General features: G+C 38.9%; 1 protein-coding gene across 1 annotated transcript in view; it reads right to left on the reverse strand.

The window, feature by feature from the left end:
- Positions 1 to 16,598, reverse strand: part of lsamp (limbic system associated membrane protein) — a 299,410-nt gene extending 282,812 nt beyond the window's left edge. Inside the window, exon 1 of the mRNA XM_072701351.1 lies at positions 16,313 to 16,598. Within this exon, the coding sequence (XP_072557452.1) occupies positions 16,313 to 16,376 (64 nt within the window). The 5' untranslated portion in view covers positions 16,377 to 16,598. The remainder of the gene's footprint in view (positions 1 to 16,312) is intronic.
- Positions 16,599 to 16,879: the final 281 nt, after the last annotated feature.

Genomic DNA, 16,879 nt, shown 5'->3' on the forward strand with positions numbered 1-16,879 from the left:
TAAATGGGGGCAGAGGAGGAGGAGGATCATAAGACTAGAAACTGATCCCCAAAGAATAGGACAGGCATGCAGTTAGGCTGCTTGGTGCCCAGTGGCAAGTGGTTGAAAGTCAGATAGATGGTAGAGAAATATAGCTACGCATTTATGGCCTGTATCTCTAAGCTCAATTGTATCAACAACTACCTCGATACCAATAAAGCAGTACTTATAAAGTGCCCTATTTAGTAAATACTACAGAAGCAAAACACAAACACGAAACAGTGGCAAAAGGTGATTCTGTCAAATACTGTGGCGTGTGCTTTGGATATTTGACTAAATATGCAGAATATTTTGTTTTTGAGTCTAAGCATTTCTGTAAATCACTAAAACTGCTCCTGTAATGTAAGATACACTGCCATAAAACCAATCATCCATCTTCAATCCATTTATCTACCCATGGTCACAGAGCCCCCTGGATACAATCCCTGGGAAGCAAAGAGCACAAGGTGGGCATACATCCTGGACGGGATGCCAGTACATCACAGGGCACACGCAGTGCTCACAGAAAGTCTTGGGACACTTGCTAAATTCAGCAAAATATTAATACTTTATTAATTAAGAAAACATTAATCTCAAGTAGTAATAAACTGAATTGTTTTCAATTTATTACGACTTGAAATGTTTTGTAAACGCATGAATAAAGTAATGTTTTTTGTTATAAAACCAATAAATCTGCTATTTTTTACTTAATTAAGCAAGCATCCTAACACTTTCTGTGAGCACTGTATCTTGAGATCAGGTTCGAACCCATGAGATCCGGCAGTAGTGACAGTTAAGGGCCAAAACAATTGATTTTGTAATAACAGCTGTATAATACAATGAATTTTAAATACATTTATTCCTGTTTGCATTGACCACATCCAGTAGCCAGACAGATAACATTACAACAAAGGAGACTATCACAATACCTTATCATATATACATTTTGGAGGTTTGCATGAGGGAGAAGATAAAGGAGAGAACAATTTGTACCTGTGGAATGACTTTATTCTGAACAGTTTCAAGCTAAAAATTGTAATGTCATAAGACTTAATTAAAATCATCTTCCTTGTTTAATGTGGGAACAAGCTGTGTCTCAAAGGTAGTTCAAACACTTTATTATTGTTGTAATATAACAGAAACTTGGCTGAGAACTGCAACTAAACACAATACCTGTATTCAAATATTACTGCCCAACAATGGAACCAATTTTGTTATAGTAGATGATTTAAGCCTATAATCATTATCTCTGGTAGCATAGTATCCATTAGCGACGCTCTTGCATACTAATGCAAAACTGTGCACAGCTCATTATCTATTGAAAAAAGGCTGCCATTCTCCATGTTGACCGAGCTAGTTATTGTACATTTGCTAAGATACATAATTTGCAAAAAAAAATGCATATGACAGGATTCTAATAAGTTAATACCAGCAGATCCCTTCAAGCAATGATAGTTAGAAGTCAGCTAATAAGCCAAAATAGATCGATTCCTAATTAGAAAACCACTGACAAATGATGCAGAAGAACGAGTCCAAAACCACTCTGTCTGAAATATTCAGCCCATCTATTAAATGATAGCCTGATGCCTTCAAAACTAATGCAATATATAGACAAATCAGACATCTGAAAGACAAATTATTGCACATTGTAAAAGGACATTCATTGAAAGGCTAATTAAAATGGCCTTGCACCCTTTTTCTAGGATGCACTTGCACAGTGCAAAAAAAAACTGCACACAACAGCATGTGAACTTCTTTTAACAATAGCTATGGACAAGTGTGACAAAAAAAGAAACGTATCCCTTTGTCAAAGAACACAATAGTTCAACTGTCACACCCCACATTCCTTTCCCCCTTGTTATCTCCGTTGTGTGGCTCTAACGAGCCACACCTGTTACCTGTTTAACCCTTCCTCTCATTACAGCCCATGTGTGGATCAACCCAGGTGCCTCTCGTCTGCTCCCTCATCAGTGGTGTATATAGTGCCTCCCTGTCTTAAGCTCCCCAGTCCGGTCATTGATTTTTCTGCTTGCACGTGCTTCCCAGTCTGCCCTGTGGTCTCTCCTGAATTCACCCTACCCTGTGTTGACCCCTCGTGGTCCTTTTCCTTTCGCCTGGTGCGTTGTGTTCTGTTTGAATAAAGCCCCCTTCGCTTTTCGCGATGGCTGCCTTTCTTTCCGTCCTTCCCGATACGTGACAGCAACCATCAAGGACATGGAGGGAGATGTGAAAGCACTGTTCATTGAGAAAATTAACTAACTGCATGGTTTGCAATTAAATTAGACGTCCAATTTTATATCGCTCAGGAGGCTGAAATACCAGTGCAGCCTTGCACTGATTTGAGTTTGCATTTGGGACCGGGACCACCGGACATAAGTCAATCTGGGTGTATCTCGATATTATAGTTGTCCATCACAAATACATTACTGTATGCATACTGTATTACAAGTTAGATATGGACATTCTATGGCTGACAGTGCTGCCCATTCTCCTGAACCTGTCACACTAAGTGATACACACACTAAAGTCCTACTGTGTACACTTTCTGGCGTTGCTCAATCAGTGTGTATTATTTGCTATGGACCTTGGATGTAAATGTGTTCAGACGTGACTTGATCAGGCGTAACTCAGTGTAAGACTGTATTTGTTTGTTATACCGAGAACAGGGCAGCGTGCGAGGAATGTCTTTCATGCAAAGAACTAATGGAGCAGAGATCTTCAAAGCACTTCATGATTTTTCAAAGGTTGTGGTATACACATGACTCTTTTCATTGCTTTGTGAGAGACAAAGAAACAAGCATATTGTGTTTCTTTACCACCCAGAAGAAGGGCTGATAGATTATGGCAAAAACACATACTCAAGATTATTTTGGACAATATTGAGATTACACAGTTATTTAATACAATTACTCACTGAAATTGGAAATGTCATGCATTCACTGAACTTTAAAAAAATTTGTCTTTTTAACAGTGGATTTCCTTAAACTCCTTATAACACAAGACAAAATGGGAGCATCATTGCAAATTAAAGTGAGGCACAATGACAGTTTTATCTCAATCTTTTCATTCTCATATGATTTTGGCTTCCAATGATCTTAACTGAAATTAAAATCCGAGCAGATAGGTGATTTTCTTGTAGAGCAGGTGTATTTCAGTCACGATCATTTATTTAAGACCCTCTGGTTGAGCAAGACCCTATTTACCTTGGTACTGTGTTTAGTGGCATGGAGTGGTTATCTAAGCTGGCCTATTTTACAGATATTTTTGTTGAATTGAACAAGTTAAAGATGGCAATGCAAGGGCAAGTTTCCAATGTCATCCAACTGTATAATAAACTAGATTTATGAGGGAAGTTAAAAGGTAGGGAGCACGAGTGGGTGTTGAAAACTTTCCTACGTTCCCCTCCGTGGAAGAGTATAAGGACAGTGCTGACAAAAGCTGATTTGCAGCCACCTGGAAGCCGTGTTACATCAGCGTGAGAGGTATTTTTCAGTCTGAGCACTTGCACTATGATGACAAATGCATTCTAGTTCCTTTCAGTGATAATGCAGGAGATGGCTAAAGCTTAAACTCCATAGAGGGGGATCAGTTCATTGGATTATCACCAGACTCAGTTCAAAAACACAGCTTTCAATCAGAGCCCCTAGTCCAGTTTCGGACAGTATGTCAATCAGAATTTCCACTGCTGGCTTCAAAGGCTGCGAAATGTTTCACCTCTTGCCACCACCTACCTCTGTGAGAGCGGATCCTCCACACCTGCCTATCTAAAGAATAAATACAGAGGAAGTCCACAGCCAGAAAATTACATGACTACCTCCATCCACGACTATCGCAGTGAATAGAGAGGCTGTCTGCAGATCTTCATGGCCAGATATGAGTTTTATCCTCATTTACATCTGGATTTTTATTTATTTGTTTGTTTGTTTGTTTGTTTGTTTGTTTGTTTATAGAGTGGAGGAGTGAGGCTCAAGATTTGCCAGTTAACCTGGAACCCAGTGTAAAAAAAAAATGCTGAAAATCCCTCCCTGCCAATGGAAACTGCATTTGCATCTGCTAAGTTCTTACGTATCACCTGAGCAGAAGACAATTCTCCAAAGGACAGCTATATTTTCTTCCTACAAAAAAAGAAGCACTATGCAGATTATTCGCTAAACTTGACCATTTTATTGCAGGTGCAACACTTCTTTATAGTGAAAACATTTTGTATAAGCCTAATGTGGCAATATCTCATAGGCATTTACAATAGAATATTTTCACTAGGTGCTCTTGTGCCGTTTCAGTAGACGCACATTCCTGAACTTTGACAGTGATAAAGCACATGGACACGAACTACAGAAAGTCCCTCTAAAACCAAACATTGTTTCCATTGGCTGACAATATTGTGATGGATTACAGACATGATTGGTTTAGGAACAGTAACATGCTTACTGAATATAATTGGTGTGTTCAATAATTAAGTCTGGAGAGTCTCTTAGTCTCTGGGGCGCACAAACGTGAATGTCTTTAAAAGAACATAGAGTTGCTTAAATTGTACTTGTATATATACTTGCACGATACTGGTATCATCTGAAATCAGTTAAAAATCAAAGATTTCGCCATCCGTCTGACGTGTGAACCTTTGCAGATGTTGCCAGCCAATATTTAAACCGTATCAATATTCACAGTTAGCAGCACAGGAGCATAACAACTAAACTAATGGAGATGACTGAATTGGATAACAAGCAATTTTCCATAGTGGGGGAAGAGAGATTTCGTCGGCTCATTCACCACTTAGAAGAGGTCTCAAAGTACTGACCCACGAGATTATGTATGAGATTTTGTACTGGTCCACGAGATTTGGTACAGCCCGAGATATGTTTTTAATCCATCATTAAATCTGGACCACAGATCAAACTTTCATTTTCCACCGAAAAAAAAAACGATGTAATGTCATTCCGCTAATCTGTGCTGGTTATCTTGGCAAGTTTCACTACCGGCAACCCCCCCAAAGCCCCCTCTCTCGCAGTTGGCAAGTGGCTTAGAGGTTCTCAGTATCTGTATATCGGTATTGGCCAAAATTTCCACAACTGTACTCCACTGCTATTACCGATTAACTACGCCAAATGCTCAGGGCTAGCTGTGCTATGGAGTATTGAGCTCCTATCAGGGTCAATCACCCTTGCAAACAACAAATAAAAGGATTTATCATTTTAGCCAGATGAAACCTACCATCTTATATTGGGTGGAAACAATTCAGGACTGTGTCAACAGCAGATAATCACATTGGTGACAACAGGAAAGACAGTATTGACTATAATGCCAAACTCAGAACTGCAATAGACCGTAAAACAGTTGGCAAGTATAAAACCAAAACAAAACTGCAGAGCAATTAATCAGCTTCTGTGAATCCCATAAACTTCTTTATTGCCAATACTCTCTTCAATTAACCAAAACACCCTTAAATTAGGACATGACCAACAACTAGAGAATAAGGATCAGATTTTAAAATGACAACAAGGCTATACAGCTTCCAAGAAATGTATTGAAACCAATTTGATATATTAGGCCTAAATTATTTGGTAGAGAACAAGAGGAAAGGTACACAAAATTCTGAGAAATCACCCAAGAGAAATAAAAAGATTGATCAAAATGAAAGGGCAAATGAAATCCAAGTGTGCTCAAAAAGGTGAGGTGTAATTTTCAGAAAAGAAAAAGATAGATTTTTCAGAAACTGAATCACAAATTCCAGAAAGGAAGCAAGCACTGTGAAATAAAAAATGAACGTTCTGACCTCAAGCAGACATACTGAAAAACATTGATGGGCAAATAATGACTGATGGAACACAGATCAAGCAGAGATAGACAAAAGACATTTATAACCTCTATAAGTAAAATATTTTATGTGTTAAAAAATGGAATAGCATTCTCTAATGGTCAAATTAGCCCAAAAATCACTGACACAAATAAGAACAATCCATTGAGACTGCAGCTGAAGAAAAATCAATCATTGTGTTGATCAAATTATGCCAAAAATATGGAATAGGGTGGCTCAGACTATGCAAGGAAATTGAAGTACCTAGGAGAAACGCAGAGGTACATCGGGGATCATACAAACTCCAGAGCGAGAACTGCAGGTGGCAATGAGAATCAGAACATTAGAGGTGTGAGACACAGTGCTGCACATTCAGCCATTGTGCCAGCAACTCCATACACTATACACTGTCAATATGTCTTCTTTGTTGCCCTGAAGCTTGAAATAAAAAACATACTTTTTATGACTTTTTCACTTTCATTTCAATGTGGCAACAAAAAACAAAACACAGCAAATCATAGTAAAAAATTCTTGCAATAAAATTAAGAATGGAAAACTAAAAAAAAAAACTTTTCTGGGTAACTTTACACACCTAAAGGCAGTTGTTCCTGCATGTGCTCATATTTAACTCGTAATTTTCTAAATTATGCACAACTTTTCCGCCTGCACCTGAACTGAAATGGCACTGATTACATCAAATAACAGATTTCAAGAATCATAAAAATCAATAGTTCCTGTAGGATTTCCCTGAAGCCTTTTTTTTTGTACACAACCACAGATAACAAGGAGCTAACAAAAACTCTTTGGGGCCTTACGATTCAAAAGATTTTTAAGGCCTTTAGTGTATCCTGGCCCATAGTGAGGGTCATGATCAAGCAGTGAAAGAAAACAGGCTCTACACACAGTGGAGCCAAAAATCAAAGACTCAACCCTAAAGGTGTCGGGCAACAGTGCGACCCATTAATCCACTGTGCCATTCCCTCCAGTCAACCAGAAAGTGGAAAAATCAATATTATTTAAAACAATTCAAGAACTGTGGCAGCCAAGAAGGCACGCAAGACAAGGGTGCAGGCAAATACTCCTTGAGGCACAAGGTTTTTTAAAAGAAAAAGTGGGAAAGTATACAAAAACATCAGTCAGGAAGCGGCAGTCCCTTCAGGGCTGTCATCGGCACTATTGCAGTATAGATGACACAGCTACATCCAGACACCAGGCTTACTTGCTCCAAACAGATCGTTTTTTTACTTAGTTTTATGTACAGCATTGTTTAGGTTTATTGCACCAAACACTCGTCACAATCGACAGACACTCATAAACTTAAGATTACAGTCTGTTCACTGATATCATGACTGATTCAAATCGGCCCAGCAAGATCTTCCAGTCTGGGATATGAAACAGACTGAGAAACCGACCAGCTCTGCCTAGCATCTCGCTGTTGAACCCAAATTTTGGGCAAGGATGGAGTTTCAGTGGGATATAAGGGATTGAAACACTGTGTGTCTGACTGGGACATGGCTAATTCCACAGCTGGACAGAACCGGTGTGTCCAGTACATCCAAGGGAGGAGGAACTCGTATTGCCGTGAACAACATCTAATAAAACAACAAGAATCCTATGACTCTTTCTCATTCCTGCTCGCCTAACCTGGAGCAGCTAACAATTAAACGCTAACATTCCATCTCCCCCGTATGGTTCAGTTCAGTCATCTTTACTGCTGTTCAACCTTAAGGCTATAGCTTGAAAAGAATGCCAGACCTCTACAAACACATTGATTGTCTGACAAGAAGAGAAAGACCCCAACAACTGATACTTGTTATTCAAAGAAGGTTGCAAAGCAAAACTCCTCCTCCATTTTGAAAAACCGACCATGCCACCATCTTCCAACATAGAGCAAAAGATGAAACAGGGAGATCACATGCTGGAGCTGCAACTGGAAGGCGCTGGCTGGGACATGTTCGGGCTCATCACTGACAACATAACTGCATTTTTGATCATCAGGCATATTGTCAACCGAGTGGAAGAGATCATTTTCAAGGTTAAGAGCAAAATCTTTTCTAACTGTGGGTGGACAAAAACATTCACTACACACTGAATGCGTGTACCACTGCCTATAACCCAGGCCTGGTCACTGGATGCACTGGATTCCTACTATAAGGCTGCCTCATACACACAACGGAAAGCAGTGAAGGAGGCCTAAAGGTGGTATGGAGAAAAAGCAGAAAGTCACCTTGAGCTGTCCAACTTAAGATATATGTGGCAGATTCTTAGGACAATCCAGAAACTTTCTGACAGGCAGACCGCAGGTTGTCCGGGTGAGCAGCCACACTTCGTTAAGCCTCACACAGGAAACTCCCCAAGGTTGTGTTCCGAGTCCCCTGCTGTACTCTCTGTACATGTACAATTTTATTATATATCAAGATGGCTCCTTGACAAACGTATGCTTGTGAAGTTGCTTGGGGAAAAAAAAGTCTAGTGAATTAATACATGTAAATGTAAATTAATATTTTCAAAAAGCTGTGGGCGTGATTTGAGCTGCTGCTGCTAGGGTCTCCGCATGGCCCCCTGCTGGCTAACAGCTGCCCTGACACGTTCATGCCTGGACACGTTCATGACTGGACACGTTCATGACTTGCGAAAGACTCCCTAAGCTATAATAATAGCAACAATCACACTGCAAAGTCCTTGTCCAGATCAGGTCATCCTACAAAAATGAATTAGTGAAAAAAAAACAGAAGACTGATCAAAGAGGCAACAAAGCTAACCCCTCAAACTGATGTATTTAGTTGTACCCCATGTCATGCTCCTCCAGCAGATCACAGCATAGCAAATTACACTTCTGCTATGGGCTGCTGAAATATCCCCTGTAGCCTGCTTCTCACATTGAAAGACCTTCACCTTCTGAAAAAGATTTGCTTGCTCTGACCTTTCTTGTATAAAGCATCTGTATTGTCCGTTATTTAAGTGGATCCCTGGGTACTTATATGATGGCATGACATCTTCTAGCAGGATGGTAACTGATCTGAAATGCTCCCCGGCTCCTTTGTCTTACTCATGTTAGGTTGCAAGTAAGTTCGCTATAAGCCTCCTGTATGCATCTGACAATGGAAGAATCATAAGAGAATCTTTGTTGATGTCACAGCTTAGAGATGTACTGCTCTGAAGATGGTGAACAGAAATGAGGACAGGACTCTTCCCTGAGGTGCTCCCATTCTGCTCACCATGACAAATAGTCCTCAAACCTCGCAAATTGTCACCTTCTTGTTAGGTAATCAATGATTTAGAAAACTGCAGTGTGTTCAGCTTGTTCCCCACTTGGAGAGGATAGATGGTTTGGAAAGCACTGAAGAAGTTTCAGAACTCAATCCTGACCGTACTGCCCACTGTCTAAGATGGAGCAGGCTCTTTGGACCATGTACATCGGTACATCATCAATCGCTATAGGAGTTTGGTCAGCAAATTGTTAGGGTTCTGGTGGTGACTGACTAAAGGTCTAAACTGTTTAAGTACAGGTAGTCCCCAGGAGACAAATGAGATCCCTTCCCTAAGTCTGTCTTTAAGTTGAATATGTAGTCAATTCAGAAAAATAATACAGCATGTAATTATTATTATAATACAGTAATAATAAAAGCAGTAACAATAAATGGTACTGTACTGTACCTCAAGCTTCACAATGTTTTCACAAATACTTAAAGTACTGCATGCATTCATTATTATCACTTTTAACATGATAGGCTTTATGGCAGTCCGTTCATAAGAACAAGTTTGTAAGTCGGGCATTCTTAACATGGGGACTGCCTGTAACAGCCTTTCCAGTGTGTCCACAGTATATGATGTCAAAGCTACCAGATCCATAGCATTTTCACAGCTAGGGCACCGTCTGCAAGCTCGAGAAGCTGCACTGAAATATTCCACAAAGCCAGTTGGAGCAATGCTTTCAGCGCCTTTGGCGTATCCCCGTCCGGACCTACTGACTTACCTTTTGTGGAGTTTCTCCAGTGTTACTGTTACTTAATGCACAATGATGAGCAGCCTTTGGTGAGGGATGTTGTACTCTGTGGCAGCGCTTCTCAAACCGATCCTCGGGGAGCCATAGACAGTCCAGGTTTTTGTTCCCTGCCTGTCCTATAATGTAGACTCTCTGGCAAAGGAGCGGGGAGGGAGCAAAACCATGGGCTGTCTGGGGATCCCCAAGGACTGAGTCGTGAAACACTGTTCTCCGGCATGGAGACAGGAAAATGTACCAGGATGGAGATAAGGATGAGTGATGTGGAGCTGGAGGGCGGGGAGCAAGAGCTGGACTGGTAATAGGTGGTGAATCTGCTGGAAAACAGGTTTAACTCATTGGCCTCGTCCATTATCTGACGATCTGTAAGGATACAGCCATTTTCTTCATTTTGCCTTACACTTCCGTCGAGATATTCTGACTGAGCTTAAAGGTGCCGGGCTTATACGTCTGCAACTCGGTAACAATGGAGTGGATCATCTTAGTTGCAACCAAGACATGGGGGCATTCACACCAAGAACAACGACCTGTGAAAGCTCGTTAAGGCAATACGGCTGCAATTCCTCAGCTAGAACCTCAATATTTTGATTATATACCGGAGGTTTTACAGTGATGCGTACCAGATTACTGCTGACAGAAATAGCGAGTCCTCTTTTCATCTTACAACTTTAACTCATTTTTCTATCAGCCCGTATGATATGAAAACAATCTAGTGCCGTTGTGAAAATGGAGAGTGTTTCAACCGCAGCATGAGGCTACAGTAGTTGTGCTCCCGGTGGCTGCTGATTAAACACTCATACAGTTTGTTCACCAGGGACTTTACACTGCAGCTGATGATGTAAGTCAGGTAAAGTCTGTAGGATTTCTCTGATTCCTGAAACGTCCAGAAGTGGTTTATCGTCTTCAGATCTGAATTTTTCCATGAAAAAACATTCGGCATAGTATTAAATTAGACTGTAGTTAGCAGTAGTATGTTAGGCTATCATGCAGCATAGCCTATAGAGGACAACATAAATATGTGTAAAATATACAATTCACAGCTGGGTTTTCAATCCCAGAACAAATACCACTTTTTTCATATCTACACTCTGTATGTTAAACTGAAATCATAATATTTTCTCATTTTATAGTCTTCCACATAACAAACATGATCAGATTGCGGGTTGCTTCCAACTCTCTGTTTCTCAAATTGCAAAACAAAAATCAAACAGCCAAAATAAACATGGCCTGTTCTCTGCTTGTGGTTTTAGCACCGTTTTATTTATGTTTTGTGTTTGTAAATTTTTCAGATTTCCATTATTATTTACTGATTAAAAACAGCAATGCTTTAAACTCAGCTTTTGACAGAAAATGAGAAGAAAAACAATGACGTAGCAACGATTGAAAAGAACCTTTTGATACAGGAGATAAATGGCTCAGGAGGAGCTGTTGAAATAAGACGTTAACACACGGTGACCAGCTTGGTGCTGTATCAACTGCCGTTTCATACTGGAAGTGCTAAATATTTTATGAATCTTGAATACCCAGTGCATTTTCAATGCATTTGTTATTTATTTTGTTTAACTGATCAATGCTGACTTGTTGCAAGCCATAACTCACCTACTACAGTTCCTGCAACCTTTGACAAATATTCCAATAACATCATGATGGCCATTTCTCAGGTTTGTACACAAGTTAATCGTTTAGGCCTAAAACATTTCTGTTTGGGGTTTGTTTACAATGTACCGAAATTGTGTATCGTCATTCACCAGTCTTTTTTGTGCTTCCTTGTGGAATTACAGCACTAACACCCAAAGTTTGCATCTTTAAGGCACTGCTTGTTAAAGAGTACATGGTGAGTGAACATCAAACACAATCGAATCATGTAGTACACCTTAATGGAGTTTTAATGAGGTTTCTACTTATTCAACCTTAAAATTAAGCTTATATTGTCTATAAATAAGATGATTGTTTCTTGTGTGCTTTTGTCCGAGACAACAAAGACACTGACACACTGAAAGCAGAAAAAGAAATAAAGATGTCTCATCAGCATGCCTCAAACGAGAAGGACCATGGGTGAGACTGCATATATCAGTGTCTTGATTGAGAGAGTGAAAAGCACTGCTGTTTGGGCTTAATAATGCTTTGGACTTCAGCCCTCTATCAGAATTCAAATCTACATTTTAAGTAATCCAGAAAGTGTTCTTCATCCTAGATGGACTGAGGCTTTCAGCAAAATCCCTGAAGAAAAACAGCAAGTGCGTGGACCTAGACTGAAGAAACAAGCTCAGAAATCATTAAGGTCTGTTGCAATAATGTTTCAGACACTTGCTGGAAGGATTTTTGTCACTCTTACGTAAAACTGAAATTAAAATTAATTTGTTCAGATGCTAAGGTTTAATTAAATGTAGCACATCACGTCCAATTTAAGCAGTTATGGTTAACTGAATCAACAACAGCAAATTATTTTCAGGTATTTTCCATCAAACAAATTTAATTAAAATAATCTGGTCTCACTTGATCGAGAACAATTATAATGTAATGGTCAACAAGTTATTTCTTCTGTGTGTAAATGTATCATACATATTTAACTGCTTTTTTGAGTGTCAGCCTATCACGCAAATACGCTATTTTGAAAGCTAAATTTAACAATGATACAAAAAAAACTATTGTCTCTCTCAGCAGACAGGGTAGCTGATTTTTCCAAGGGGTGATAGTTTCCATGTATGATTGCTGCTTGTTTTACTGGTTTTCTAAGCTTTTATCTTGTGATTTGCATTAGTTTGCCCCATATTACATACCCTTTGACTTTTTTCTTGTTTTTAATCACGATTCAGAGTCGTTTGCCTTTGTTTTGTTTTTGACACTTTTCCTGTTTAGTGGACTGCAATTCTGGCCCCTCATACTTACACATGTGACATTTAGACTAATAGCGGCAAAAAAATTCCTCAGAGCATGGATAAGCTTAGCATCAATGAGTCAATTTGCATATCTTTACATATAGCCTCTTGTGTTGAATATAGACAAATCCTCAGAATGAATCTATTATTCGACACTACATCTTTTCTACAAACTCTGTGAATTTTAAAGACAATTGCAAAAAGCCTTATATTTGTAACATGAAAATAACTTGAATGAACACAAAAAGTATAGATACTTGTCGTTTTGGGGGAAATTATTAAGGAAAAACTGGCATTACGGATGCGACATTTTTACATTATGATTGTGACGTGACTGAACCAGTCCTCCACCGACTACAGAAACCACACGCTTGCATGGTTAGTTTTTATATGAAACAATTCAAAAAGTAATTATGAAAAACCAACCAATGAAATGAGACTATCCTTTAAACCCAAACTCCTCACATTCTAATGAATGTTTATTCATATAAATAAAAGAACAGGATAAATTTAAATTATAATATACATCAGATATTACTGCATATATGTACATCACTTCTATATGATGCAAAATTAAAAAGATTTTTTTTATTTGATCAGAGCAGTTACATACAGTGAAATAAAGACATCAAAGAACATTTTGAAAATACTTTTGTTTCTGTGTTCACAGCTTTATTTTCCCATAGTAAGGTTGACCTTTGCATGGAATTACTCTGTTGCTCCTGCACTTGGATCCTTCTCCCTGCCCGTCATACCATGACTGCGACAGTACCTACGAGATTCTTGAAATGCAAAATGTAAATGGCAGTCTATGTTTATGTTTAACTTATTAAGGATAATGCAAGGTAACACTTTACATGAGGGGACACAAGTAACTTAGTAACTCAGTTACTACTCAAATACAAATCATGAACAAAGACAGTAACTGCATAAAATACATGAACCGTTATAATTGATTAATGATGGGATCATTATGTAACTAACACAGACTTTCTGGTTAATTAATTCATTGAGTAAAAGTGTACTGCTACATTATTTGTGCCCCCTCAAGTAAAGTTTATTGCAGTAACTGAATATTTCTAAAGTAACTGGGTATTTTCATGTGTGGTTTCTGAGAACTGTGTCAATAACTATAACCTTCAATTTAATTAAAAAAAATGTAACCATTCTGAAATTCAGCCGTGCAACATTTTTAAAACTAGCATATATTTTACTTTTCCACAGTCGACCAGTCTTTTCCCTGAAGACTCCTGTTGAACTGCAAAATCGAATCTATCCACCTTCGAACTGCCTGTCCAGGTTTGGGCCCAGGTGGTACCGGGCCAGAAGTCAGCCCCACGCAGCATAAGGCGGGGTACGCTCTGGCCAGGATGTCAACCCAATTCAGGGAGCACACGCAATCGCACACGACGGGCGACGAGACACCAATTAGCTTAAGTGAATTTAGACTGCAGGAAGAAAGCGGAGTACTCGGGGGAATCACACACAGCACAGAGTTTCGCTTTTAGGGTTGTGTATCTCGCGAAGCAGTGGATGCCGATAAATGGCACATCAAGCTGCTAATTAATCATACCACTGGGCAATTTAACAATTGATGTTAGTATAGACACAATTACATCGCTGAATGCATTTGCTAACCTGTTACAACCACAAACATGAGCCCCAACATAAATTTCAGAAGTCATCAGAGCAAAGCAGATTTTAGCAGTAAATCGGGGGACGGGGGGGGGTTTCTTACCACCACACAGAAAAAAAAAAATGTTAAATAAAACAGTGTTCTGGCCACAAACAGCTTGTTCTACTTTTTAATGCACCAGTAAAGCATGTCTAAGATGGAGACCTACAGAGGGTGATTGGTTACCTCAGTATTGCATGGCCTGGAGATATGTCACAGGTGCCGTTTGAGCTACAACCATTTCACATGGCAAAGACACAGCACTCTAAAATGAATGGCTCCTTGATACCAAGATCATCAACTCAGCTTCAAAGGACAAGCGTGTTACTGAAATCACGAGGGCCATCTGACTTTCACCAGGTGGCGGACAAGTTCCACACCCCCTTTGCGGGCCACTTCAGGAGGTAACATCAGAAATGACTTCATTTAGGTCGTTTGGACTTTGGTGTTCACCCAATCAAATCTATTAATCTCTACAAAACCGTGGCGATGTAGGAAACGGATTACTAACACTTGCATTAAATCATGACACAGGTTTCCTACACCGTGTAGAGCAAACTAATACGACTAAAAAATGATCTCATGCCGGTTATATTAACGCCAAGCAGTATTTCAAACGGGAAAAATTCTTAAAAGCTTTTTTTCCTTAAAGAAAAAAAAATACAGAAATATATATGACGCCTACTATCTCTCTTTATTTAATTATAAATGTTTTTTGTCTGACTGATAAAAACATTAATACGTGAAATCTGAAAAATATAAGCATTGAATCACTATCTGAATATCTGTGGTAGAAAAATCATAATTTCTTCCTATGGAAAGGAAAAAAGTAAAATATTTCTCAATAAAGGACCATATTGCAATAATGTATCAGCAGTTAAATTATAAACACTCTTTGCATAAAACATGATGATAAATCTTACTTTTCCAACCCTAACCCTAACCCTAACTCTAAACCCATATAATGAATGTTTTATGATGTGTGCTGTCACATATTTTCGGTGTACAAATATTTTTAAATAAACAATGTATGTACATTTCCAGTGAGAGAATCTGGGTTTACACGTTGATAAAAGGGTGAGGGTGTTAAGGAATACCTCTTCTCAGTGCAGTAGTCGCCCCTGTGTAGTACCACTAAGGTGACGTCAATCGTCCTTAGATATATATAGTTATTATACACAAAACTTAAGGCAGTAACCTTCTTTTTTGCCCTGTCATTTTAAAGTTAAAGCAGGTGAAACTGTTCGTCCGATTGAAAATGTCATTTATGGGGAAAAATCCTGCCCAATTTTGCATTTAAGGTAGAGGTGATGGTAAATGTAATTTGTTGAGCAATAACTGTCACTCATCAAACTGTCTTATGGGCAATATGTCTCAAGCGTTTGCAAAAATTAAATCAATCGTGTCTTAAGCCAAGCGTACATTTTGCTTCGCATAATAAACTATCTCCACAGCCATACGTAATTAGCTTGCAAGACATAACAATGAACTACAATGAGGCATAAACAAGTTCCACTAAAGATAAGGAAAAGAATTAATGCTTCAATTTCATTTAAAACAATTACCCATATTGTTTGCATAAATAATCTGCTCAATTTTAGCCTTTTTATTTAAATTTCAAGTAAAATTAAACGATGAACGATACGTTGTTATATGTTAGCTAAAATATAAGGAATTATAATATGTTTGTTTTTGTGCCTACAAAACGTGCAGGCTTTGAAAAAAAGGATTATGATATTAGTATGCCGCAGGCATGCATCTATTAAAGACTGCAGCAATGGCAGCTTTACTAGCAACCTGAAAAGAATACTGCGCATTGATCACCATTCATTTTAAAATTAACTAAAAAAGAACGGAAGTGGTCCAGCTGACACGCGAGCAGACGGCTGTAGCATCTATGCAGAATTTTTTCTTTTTTTTTTTAAACCTCGAAATGTTGGCTTTACCTTGAAATCCAAAGAGCAAAGCGAATCCCACGATCCAAATGATGTGTATCCAGAAGCTATTCATGTTTTGCTCTTCTCTTCGGCAAGTCTTTCCAAGCAACACGCAATAAATATCTGGTAGGTGTCCTGCACGTTTTTCTCCTTCGGCTACGGCCGTCGTATTTTCCGACTACCAGCGATGTTTTCCAAGGCTCTGTCCCGATACTGCAGCGCGGTATGACAACTCAAGAGCTGGCATAAAGGAAAAACAGACCTTCAGCAATCACGTCCACTCAGAAAGCTTATTTTTACAATCTATTTGGCGCTGCCACCTGGCGGTGTTGCGAAAACTGTTCATTTTCAGGCTCCATAATTATCACGAAATGCATAAATACACGAAAGCCTAAATTAAGACAGGTTAAATATTAAGAGCACAATATTTTATTAGCTGTACTTTTTCGGAGGGGGAGGGCTGTAAATATGTTACTTTTACGGCCATCCCATCTAGAAAGTTGAGAAAGGAGTAAACGTCTGCATAGCCCAATTTTTTTTCCCAAAAAAACGTTCAATTTGCATTAAAAGTATAAA

This window comes from Paramormyrops kingsleyae, chromosome 17 (genome assembly GCF_048594095.1).
Source record: "Paramormyrops kingsleyae isolate MSU_618 chromosome 17, PKINGS_0.4, whole genome shotgun sequence".
Lineage (NCBI taxonomy): Eukaryota > Metazoa > Chordata > Actinopteri > Osteoglossiformes > Mormyridae > Paramormyrops > Paramormyrops kingsleyae.